The 11,951-nt window shown below is 31.2% G+C and overlaps 1 protein-coding gene across 1 annotated transcript; it reads left to right on the top strand.

Annotated features, from left to right (window-relative positions):
- The first annotated feature begins 7 nt into the window (after window positions 1-7).
- LOC148611407 (heme transporter hrg1-A-like) lies at window positions 8-3,897 on the top strand. Its single transcript, XM_088591946.1, has 3 exons — window positions 8-173; window positions 2,480-2,647; window positions 3,398-3,897. The coding sequence occupies exons 1-3, from the start codon at window positions 23-25 to the stop codon at window positions 3,532-3,534; spliced, it is 456 nt and encodes a 151-aa protein (XP_088448072.1). The 5' UTR covers window positions 8-22; the 3' UTR covers window positions 3,535-3,897.
- The last annotated feature ends 8,054 nt before the right edge of the window (window positions 3,898-11,951 follow it).

Raw genomic sequence — 11,951 nt, 5'->3', positions numbered from 1 at the left:
TGAAACTGTCTTCTCCGGGTAAATGATGAGTGAAGGAGATCCATGTTCTGCCTGCGGTCCCAAAATTAGACTTGCATATAGTTTTACTGGATTTCTGATAGGTGTTTCTGTTTTGGTTGTTTTTGGATTTAAATTACACAACTGGAATGCGGCTTTGTGGGGACTGGCATCGGGTAATAAAGTTAAAATAACTTTATAAAACACGAAGCGTTTCATATCCTACTTTATGACACTGGCCGACCGGGGACTGTCTCGGAGTACTAATTGTGAAATCGATGAAAAATAATTGTTTTAGCTTTATTTTGCCTCCAATGCATACACGCAATTTACTGCTATCATTAAAAATATAGATTATGTTTTTGGATAAATTTCGATTTACAGGAATTAACTTCATCAAAGTGTACGCCTAAATTAACTTTACGTTATAAAATGTTATCTGTTTCTGTCACTTTTAATTACAGCCGAAACAGATCTACAGAAACAGAGACTAAAGTATTATGTCGTGAATAATGTGATTTAAGTATACACACACACACACACACACACACACACACACACACACACACACACACACACACACACACACACACACACACACACACATATATATGATCACTATTTTAAATTATGGAAAATTGAATATCAGGGTTGGGAAGGTACTTCAAAGATCTATGTAAGAGAAAGTTATGTCAAGTCATTGTGGAATTTATTACTGATTTACTGATATCAATAAATCAATAAAAATATAAATGAAGTATTGATATTAAGGATTAATTATTGATATCAATAAATATAACACATTTATACACACATTAGTAAATAAATATTCATACGAATAAATGATTTATCAACAAGTCAATGAATATTTATAAACATGTTATTAAATTATTTATTGATATCAATAATTAGATGAATTTTTAATGAGTTGCCGGGTATGCATTATCCGGAATAAGATTTGTTAACGCATTAATTGATATTTATTAACATGTTTATAATCCGTTCAATTTATTAATAATATCAATAAATGATTTATCAACATGGTAGTAATTCATCTATTTATTGATATCAATAAATCATTTATGCACATGTTATTAAATATATATTAATATCAATAAATGGGGAATGAATTCCACAGGGGCTTGCCATAAAAAGTTGTGTTTTGAACAATCTGAAAAGGATTGCCTTTATGTTAAAGTATAATTTTGTGATGAAGTATCTGATTTTTTGTTTATTTTATATGATCTACAATGTACTTAAATATGATACTAAATATGAGAGTTTTTTCCATAAATGAAGCAATGTACTGGTATATGATATTATTAAATGGTTTCTACTGATTTTTAGCTCACCTTGCCATATGCCATGAGAGCTATTGCCATCCCTTGGTGTCTGTCTGTCGTCCTCCTTATTAACAATTCTTCAAACATATTCTCCTCTGGAACTACTGAATGGATTTGGATGAAACTTAAAATGATTGTTTTTTAGAGTATTCTGCACAAAATAACTGTTTGGATTTTTGTTGGTGAAAAAACATGGCCACCATTACTAAGAATAGAACATAGGGGTCAGACAGCAGTTTTTTCCTTGTGTCTCCAAAACTGTTAGGTTTAACCAATTCTGACATGGGTAAAAGTGTTCAGCATGATGAGATATATCTGTAATGAAATTTTGGTGATGATCTGTTGACCCATGTTGGAGTAATTGCCCTTTTTGCACTTTTTTTGCTGTTTTTGATGTTATTATTTTAAAATATCTTCTTCTCAGAATCTACTGTATACAATTTAATGAAAGTTGGTTTTACTGTTTTTTAGGGTATCCTGACCGTTAGGATTTTTGATAGATGAAAAAACATAGACACTGTTATTAAATATAGAACAAAAGGGTGGAAATACAGTTTTTTTGCAAATAACTCAAAAACTGTTGAATTTAGCCAACATTTTCACCAGTTGCTCAGATTCCATCGATAGGAAACTAGGTGTTTTAAGTTGAATGGTGATGACGAAAGATTGTTCTTGACGGCCATTTTTCCGCTAATTTTTATACTTGCTTTGATTTCAACGATAATTGGTTTATATAGTAAACATGGTCTCTTGATATGAATGGTCATGATGAAAATTTTGGATAGCTGTGGTTCATTGTATGTTCTTTTTCAGCAAATCTATACTAGGCTAATGCCCTCTCAGACCTGGTAGAATAACAGGGCATGGGGGACCCCTGCCCAGATTTTTCCATAGGTTCTAAAACTACTTGGATAGTATTTCCAACATTTTACAGTTCCTTAGGTACTCTTTTGAACTTACAGCATTCTTCAATATATACTCTTTTTCAGCAATTTTTTGTCAAACATGGTAACAAAGCATGATACTTTTACTTACTTAGTTAATAGGGTATGGTTTGTCAGGTGAAAGATTCAGGCTCCTCGAGGACCTCTTGTTTTTATTTTCACAGATTCATAGCCACTATTTCTATTTAATTATAGGCTTGGCTGCTTTAATAACCTTCTTTGTTCATTTATGGCAATTAAAGAATAAATGGGACGGTAAACTATCATCTCTGCACCTATTGATGCTAACAGGATGTTTTATACAGTTAGCTGGTGTTGTCAGTTTTGCAGTTTATTTGGCGCTAGCAATTCAAAATAATCAAGGCAAGTACATACACTTTAGTGAGATTTATCAAGGTTGAGTATTTTTGGTTTTAAAAATGTTAAATACAGTGTAGTATACGATAGTACAAAATCATTTTTTTTTTTTAATTTTGGTTATCTCCCTTTTTTGCAATTCAATAGGGTTTATAAGTCTTGTTCTAGTTTAATTTTCCTTACCGGAAGTTTTGATGTAGAACATTTTGAAATCCAAAGGTTAATCTGCATTTTATTACTTACTTCCAGGATTTAGAAATGCTGCATTACAATGCAAAATTTTCTATTTCTTGTTTATTCCTTACACTTTTAACATGTAGAAATAGATATTTGTAATTTTTTATTGGCACTTTTACACAAAATGATGTTGTGCTTTTAAATACTGAACTCATCAATCTCTAAGTAACAAATCTCTATGCATTTGAATGGTAGACTAGTACCCATTCTCATGAAACCACGGAGTCGTTTATTTAGTATTGGTTGGTTTTGTACAACTTAGTTAATTTCTTTATAGTGATTGTAAAGAGCCTTCTGTTTTTTGTGTCATGAACATTTCCCAACATATTCAGTTTACCTTTTAGTTAATACAAATGAACACATTTAGTATTGTACCTACATAAAAAAATATTTTGTCCATTCATTCTCCTATACACATGACAAGTATTATTTGTTAAAATACCATGTAACAGAGATTGATAAAGTGAGTTGTCTTCCCTTCACCAGAAAATATGATCAGATTGTACATGTATGTTACAGGTTTGATAATTGATGGACCTGGTTATTACTTGACAATGGTTTGGTGTTTTATGACATGGAAATGGGGATTTTCATTATTTTTCTTCTCCAGGATATACAGAAGGAGCCTATCAGCAACTAGCTATGATCAAATATGATAACACTATTAATATTATGTGATCAAAATGTATTTGTGCTTCAACAGTATTTTTATTCCATAAACCTTTTAGATTTTATAGTGTAGTCAGAACAAGATTGTCAGTGTTGGCAGTTTTTTTTTTCTTTTTTTTTTAAATTTGGTTATTCGAAAATATGTTTGCAATAATGAAATACAATTTGTTTGCATTTCATGTACATATGCATTTCAATATTACAATTGTGAAGGTAAAAAGGCATTTCTGGGTACCGGTAATTAATCAGATGTGTCATTTGACTTGATCAAAAATAAGTTATACCTTTTGTCAGATGTTTTATGAAATAAATCAAAACCATATGATACTATGGTAACCAGTGACCTCTCATTATCTTGTTTAAAATGTACCTATTTACAGCATTTTTACATAGTGAATTAAGATATACGCAAAAAAAGCAGAATTTTTATTGTTATCCCACTGAGTTTTTTAACATGTAAATATTGAAAGCCTCTTTTGTTAGGTCTCACTAACCACTTCCGGGTCAAATGGCCACCCCCCCTCCCCCCATGTAGTACCAAAAACATACTGAACCTAGACATATGCATTGTAAGTGCATTATTTGTGTGTATTATGATTAAAAGTAGTCAAAATAAAGCTGAGAATGTGTACTTTAAAATTATATATGTAATTATCTACAAAAGTGTATGAATATTGTTTACATGTGTGAGTAATTTGCCTCCATGCTGTCAGTTAGCAGAACAGGTAAAAATGTGGATTTTCAGTATTATTTATTCAAGTAAATTTTGTGAAGAATTTCTACAATCATCGTACCATTAGCATAATGATTTTGGAAGCCTTATTTTCCAAGTTTCGCAACGGTATGCAACTTTAAGATGTCATTTGTCCAGGGAATTCACAGTGAGACTTTGAAAATTACTTTTTTAACATGTACAGTAATGGAAACGTTAGAAGTGATTAGTGAGACCATAAATTAAATTATGGCATATTTCAGAGAAATGCATAATTTGAGGAAAATTGCCTTTCCTGGTCATTATTTCCATTTTCCCATAAAATCAGTATAGTGATATTGGTAATCTGGCTATATTTTAAGTGGTGCATTGTGCAAGGTATTTTAAAACACAACATAGCAACAAGATTTTTATCAGTAACAGTGACTCATAACTTGACGTCATCCATGAAATACACAACATCACTGCTTGGGATATTCAAAGTACTCAAATAGTCACACAGCACAGACTTAGAATCACACAGTAATGAATTAGGTATGATATAAATTGTTGAAATCTGTTCTTTTTTCATAATGATAAATGATATTTACTATTACAACTTCTTGAATTTTCATAGGTATCAATTTGGTGTGACAAGTTAGTTAAAATTGTAATTTTTTAGTAATTTAGGGAAAATATCACTGAGGGGCATGATATAAAAATGACCATTTCTTTGTAGTCCTATGTCTGATTTTGATAGCTTTGGTCTTATTAGACTCACAATACCACAAGCTTTCATAAAATGTAAAAAAAGAAAAACATAAAAACTCATAAAATGTTTTTAAGGTCTCACTAACCACTTCCCGGTCAAATGGCCACCCCCTATGTAGTACCAGAAACACACTGAACCTAGACATATGCATTGTAAGTGCATTATTTGTGTGTATTATGATTAAAAGTAGTCAAAATAAAGCTGAGAATGTGTACTTTAAAATCATATATGTAATTAACTACAAAAGTGTATGAATATTGTTTACATGTGTGAGTAATTTGCCTCCATGCTGTCAGTTAGCAGAACAGGTAAAATGTGGATTTTCAGTTTTATTTATTCAAGTAAATTTTGTGAAGAATTTCTACAATCATCGTACTATTAGCATAATGATTTTGGAAGCCTTATTTTCCAAGTTTCGCAACGGTATGCAACTTTAAGATGTCATTTGTCCAGGGAATTCACAGTGAGACTTTGAAAATTACTTTTTTTTAACATGTAAAGTAATGGAAACGGTTGGTCTACAACTAAAGAAATTAAAAAAAAAGAAATACCATTCCTGGTACTTGTAGTTAACATTTTTCAAGTACATTTAGCTACAATTCATCAATTTGCTCACACTTTCAGTGTAATTTAGCTCATAGTACTGTTATTACAGTGTAGAATGTTATGGTGTCTGTAAATCATATAAATCCTGTTTCATACCTAAATACATTCTGTAATTACTCAGAAAAAGCTCAAGCTTTGTTGTTGCAGGCCAAGGAAAAAGAGAACTAAATGTCTATTTCAGTAAAAAACTTTCCAAAACATGTTCTCAACAGAATAAAATATTTTATATCTTGTCCTTATAGAGGCTAAAAACCACCAATTCCACTTTCCATAGGCTTCTATGCTAATTTCACAATATTCAATGGCTTCTCTGGACTTTACCTTAACTTTAACCTGCAGAGGACTATATATCAGCATGATTCTACATATGTCAGCTCACAATCCTCAGAATGGCATGTGGGGTTAGCAGACTTGCAGTGCAGTACTGGTCACCAGAAGTGAAGGGTCTATAAATAGCATGGGAAATCCCAGTGTTTTCACAAGATAGGGGTATATTTAAAAATCATTATGGAGATTAGGCCTCACATCACAAGAAGCAAAATGCACCTATAAAATGTACAGAAATGTTTTTCCTTTCAGAAACTGTTTAAATTTTTTAAATAAGATGAGAACTTTTTTCACAGCACTATGAGGAACAGGGGTAATTTCTGCGTAGGACTATTTTTGCGTACGTTCCAAATGCTCATTGGTTGAATTGGTGGTCTGTAACCTAAAGAGTCACTTTTTGTCTTAGAAAAAATAAATAACTATACAGGTTTCTTCCTACACACATACTGAATGCATTTGCAAAGTTTCAGTGAAATGTGACAAGCACTTTTTTAAATATTTGATTTTTAAATATAGGGTAACCAAGTTGTGCGAGCAAAAAAGTGACAATATTCTACCATACATAAATGCATTAAATATTTGCAAAGAACTTTTTCTGACTTTTCAAATAAAAAATATCAATCACAACTTGTTTTTTAACAATATTAATGAAGAAATAGTTTTAAAAGTAATCATTTTCTGAGAAATTGGTCTATTTTTAAAAATTTATTTCTGACATGCCTCCCCCTTTTTCTTGATCACATGTCAAAAATCCTAAATCTTTAAATTTTCACAAAAGGTGATATATTTGGCTTTACATTTGTAAATACAGTGTTTTCACATTAAAACATGACCAGTAAAGGGCACCTAAAGCAAAAAAAGTACTCAGTAATGGATTTTCCATGTTGCCATAGGGGAATGCTGATATGGCCTTAGCCGCAGTAATGAAAGTGAGTTTTTCCTCATTTCTAACCTAATTTTTGCTCAAATCTACACAAAACTTGATTTCAAGTGCTTATTACCACCATATTTAGGTAAATATAGCCCTCAAAGTTTAATATTTGATATTTTTACTAAATTTTTTACACTTTTTACAAGATAGGACATGAAAATCAGCCAAAAAGACCAATTTTCCATAATTTGGACCTATAACTTAAAAAAATGCATATTTTGAAGGATTTTTGTAGTGTATTCCTCTCATGGCAAAGTTAACAAGATCTTCAAGTAGTTTAAAGCTATTTCAAGAAACTTTTCATTTTGCCATGGCTTCAACTTAAGGCTAAAAACCACCAATTCCACTTTCCATAGGCTTCTATGCTAATTTCACAATATTCAATGGCTTCTCTGGACTTTACCTTAACTTTAACCTGCAGAGGACTATATATCAGCATGATTCTACATATGTCAGCTCACAATCCTCAGAATGGCATGTGGGGTTAGCAGACTTGCAGTGCAGTACTGGTCACCAGAAGTGAAGGGTCTATAAATAGCATGGGAAATCCCAGTGTTTTCACAAGATAGGGGTATATTTAAAAATCATTATGGAGATTAGGCCTCACATCACAAGAAGCAAAATGCACCTATAAAATGTACAGAAATGTTTTTCCTTTCAGAAACTGTTTAAATTTTTTAAATAAGATGAGAACTTTTTTCACAGCACTATGAGGAACAGGGGTAATTTCTGCGTAGGACTATTTTTGCGTACGTTCCAAATGCTCATTGGTTGAATTGGTGGTCTGTAACCTATAGACTAAAGGCTGTTCTTGAAAACAGGATTTATTGTTCTTGATAAATCTGATATTTTCCATCTCAGCCTATTGCCATGCCATGATACTGAAAAATGGCATTAATTTCAAATGACATTAAGTTTAACTGTGATACTGCCAATGGAAAGAACCAAGTTGGTGTTTAACCTCTTGACAAAACATCAGATTTCACCTTATTAGCTGTGATACTTTCCTCTCAATTTTGAAACTGCCATTATTCAGTATAATTGTGTAAGTCTACCAAAGAAATATGAGGCACTACTCAAGAATATTTAGGCATCTGAAATATCTTGGACTTGATGAATTGAATATTTTTATGTTATTATTTTCTATATTTAGCAGGCCAGCAAAAGAATTTTTCTTAGAATACTATTTAATTTTTGATATACCGGTATCCTGTACAAGTACTACTTTTTTCAAATATTAGAATTTATTTTAAGACAGACAAAAAATATATTATGAAAATCCATTGTTCATCCACAAATACTACATCTTTGCTAGCCAAGGGTTCCAGTCCTGTCCATACTAATGTACTGGATTAAGTTAACTGTATTTAACTGTATCTCAGATTAAAACATTTTTTTTTATCAGTGAACAACCTCTCCGTGTTAACTATCAGGTGCTTTCATCAATATAATGTGATATTTTGTAATATATCCTGCAGATGTTTGGTTGTGATCAAAAATATTTTTATAACTGTCATATTTTGAATTTTGAAATAAAATTCAGTTTATGTTTACTGAACTTTAATCATTGTTTATTATTGTTACAGAGTTTTCAGTTTTCTCTGTACATATTGGTTGTTTCTTGTTTTCTTATCTGGAAAAATATTTAATAGGTATATGTTTATCATACAAAGATGCCCCGAAAATTCATACCAAGTTGTTTGTTTAAGAAGGTAACCTGTGATGAGGACGAATGTAACAAAATGGTACCACCCATCATGCCATCATACCTTACCTGTATACCTAATTTCCAATCATGACATTGAAGTATTTGTGGTTTTTATCAGACAAAAGATATGGGACAGACATACATACATTGGCAGCAGTACAATGTAATGATGACTTCATGAAGAGAAGGTCTATAATTTGTATCTGATCCCATATGGCTTGTAAGTCTCGTCATATGAATTTAATATCCATGCAATAAAATTGGAAGTGGTTAAGAGAAATGTACATTTGCGTTGTATTTTGATTAAATTATAATTCATGTCAAACTAAGTATCATATTTTTGTTACCCGAAGTAATATATTGAAAACAAATTGGTCTTTGGATTGTAATGCTTTCATAAGCCGCATCGCAAACACAAACGCACCGAAACTATTTTAAAATCCAATGTTCAACAAAACTTGAACTGACTTTTTTTAGTTTATGATTCCTATTCAAATCGTCGTTGCAAAAATAAAAAAACTGAAATTAAGGTTTCTTAAAAAAATCTCTGTTGATTTGACAAAGAAATATGTTTCAATATACAACTGAAAGTGGGGTTAAAATGACTTTCGTCAAACTTGTGACATTAATCATAGCTTATTCTTTCTTACTCTTCAAGGGCACATAGGTCCAGGATTGTTAATTTAACATTTCAATAACACTTTCCTGTATGTTCTGAAACTTTCAAATGTCTGTCAGCATTGTTTCATAGCAAGGGGAGTTTGAAGGTTACAATGAACCTAATTGGAAGCAAATAGGTGTTTAAAACAAGCTTAAAATAGGTTAAGCATTATCAAAGCTAGGACAATTTTGTCTAAAAAGCCCCTCCAAACCCCCATGGATGTTAACTGATGAAAATTCTAAGGCAGGAGATCTCCCTCTCACAAATTTCTCAAAGCCGAGATTTGCTCAGGTTTTGTTTTTGCAACATGATTAACAATTAGCAACAGACCTTACTTCAAATAAAATCCTATTTCACTGCAACAATTTCATGTAACTTCCTCTCCCATAAAAGATGACATGCAATGTTTCCCTTTATAACATAGGTAAATTGATGGTCTTTTATTACAGGTTAAAGAACAATTTGTTTTGACAATAACTGATGTACCCTGTAACTGTTTTTATTGTTTTAAATATAAAATTTAAATAAGACAATAGAAATTCCTGAATGTGGCTAAATCTCCTCCTTTGACAAAGCCATGATATTTTTACTAGGAGGCTCTTGCCAAAAAGAGGCACACTTTACCTCAATCAACCACCAACAACCAACCCCCCCCTCCCCCTTCCCAAAAAAAAAAGAAAAAAAAAAACAAAAAAACAATTAAAAAGTCTTGCTTTAGACTTGGTCTTTATTGTTGTTTACTTACATTTTCTCCTCAACTCAACAATAAGTATAAGAGTGTATTTTATTTGTGGATTTTTCACTTAAATGAGTCAATAATAACAGACTTTGAAAAAAAGGGAATAATTGAAAAGAATTCACATTTTATTCATCAAAACATACAATGCCCATAGCAAATGTTACAGTTACTATGCAGTGGTTCAGAACAATACACTATACATGTTTATTGTATACAACATTGAGTTCACTATTAAAATAGATCTTCTGTGTTTACTTCATTGGCTGCCTTCTATTTTAAACAGGGTCAAAATGATAATAGCATACTTGCATGAAAAATAAAGAAGCTCCCAATAGATTCTTTACAATGGAAGTGTATGTGTATGTTGTAGCACTTTATTTAAAGTAAGAGATTTGAATATCATAAAACATTCTTTTAAGCTACCAAAAAAAAAAAGAAAAAAGAAATGCATCCCTTAAAAAAAATTCATATGTATAAACTGTTTTCATATTCCTGACTGACTGTTTTTTTTTTAATTTTGAGCAAAGGGAATTAACCTTCCAACCCAACAGACTGGTTTACTATCCATTTGGAGCAATAAATTCAAATTTTTGACTCATTGCAGCTGCAGTAATTATTTGGTTACTTTTGAACAATTAATTTCAAACCACTTAGCTACTTACCAAAGTGTAAATAGTTTAAGTTCAAAGTAAAATATTTACTGTTTTTCCTTTCTCCCAGTAAAACCCAACCAGGTTGTCAGGTGTTAGTGGGTTACGTCCCTTTGAAAAAATTGCTAAAATGGCTTGCATTCAGTAAACATGAAAAACGACTATTGGCCTGATACAACCTCTGTTAGATTTAAACCATCCTTCTGTAATTGGGTAGAACTAAAGGTAAACAATGAAAATGTTTACTGTACTACATGTATTCTGAAAACCCATTAGGGTTTACTCCCAAAAGTGTGAACTAACTCGCCTGGCATCTGTTTGGTGGTTTACACACTTATATAGAAATCAGATGTATAGCTACAACAAAACAACAAAACAAGTAAACGTAAAACTAATTCAAAACAAAATTTACAACAAAACAAGGTATAAAACACGGGTTAAAAAAGCACATTTATATATAACTTACTGTCTTATACATGAGTTCCAAATACTGAAAACTTGGTTTCAAATTAAAGATATTTGGAATAAATAAGAGATGATCTGTCCCAATTACAGCAAAACAGTTGTTTGGCTCTATGGCATTCTTCTCCAAACTAATAGTAACTATTTGAAAACCGCATATTTCTGTGATGGCTATAAATTAATTCCCAAGCTATCAAGTGTACTACCTATAAATAATGTTGTTTATCAATTCAGGAAAAAAAATATTTTTACAAAAATGAAACTAACTATATCAGAGTTGGAAGAATAAATTGTCCTGTTCTAAATATTATAGGTAGATCTAAAGGGAGCACCACAGTCTTTTGCTTGAAAAGTTTGGTTGATTAATTGTAAAAATTGAAAACCAATAGAGTGCCCCCTCCTTTTTTAAAAATTTCTTAATCCATCACTATAACTCCCAACAGTCCATTCAGATGACTACTGCATTTTACTATTAAGAATCTAAAACTTCCTGATTTTGGGAAACCTTATGTTTTTTTATGAATTAATAACCCTGCTATTAATAAAAGAAACATTTAAAACACATCAATCATAATCTTAACTCTGTAAAACAAGTATTTCCAATAGAAAATTTAGTTTAAAATTGTCATAAATATATATATCTTTAAAATTACAATGTATTTGTGTAAAGTGCAAATTAATACCTGTGTTGTAGTTACAAATATATGGGAAAGACCTGGGTAAATCTACATGTTACACTTATGGAGGGGTTTACAAAACACAACATTACAAGAAGTAAATACCAGTCCACATAAAATTCACACTACCGATAGTAAAGTGATCTATGGTGTAGAAAAACCCACCTAACAAATGATGCT

This window comes from Perna viridis, chromosome 7, assembly GCF_037379345.1.
Source record: "Perna viridis isolate PV_CMFRI_1.1 ecotype Kerala chromosome 7, ASM3737934v1, whole genome shotgun sequence".
Classification (NCBI taxonomy): Eukaryota; Metazoa; Mollusca; class Bivalvia; order Mytilida; family Mytilidae; genus Perna; species Perna viridis.
This window is presented reverse-complemented; position numbering and strand designations above follow the sequence as displayed.

What these genes read in the sequence shown, in the direction of transcription:
- LOC148611407 (XM_088591946.1), top strand. Translation starts at nt 23, where the DNA reads ATGATGAGTGAAGGAGATCCATGTTCTGCCTGCGGTCCCAAAATTAGA. An exon ending in TTTGTGGGGACTGGCATCGG is followed by an intron (nt 174 to 2,479) that starts GTAATAAAGTTA and finishes ATTTAATTATAG; the next exon opens with GCTTGGCTGCTTTAATAACC. An exon ending in AGCAATTCAAAATAATCAAG is followed by an intron (nt 2,648 to 3,397) that starts GCAAGTACATAC and finishes TGTATGTTACAG; the next exon opens with GTTTGATAATTGATGGACCT.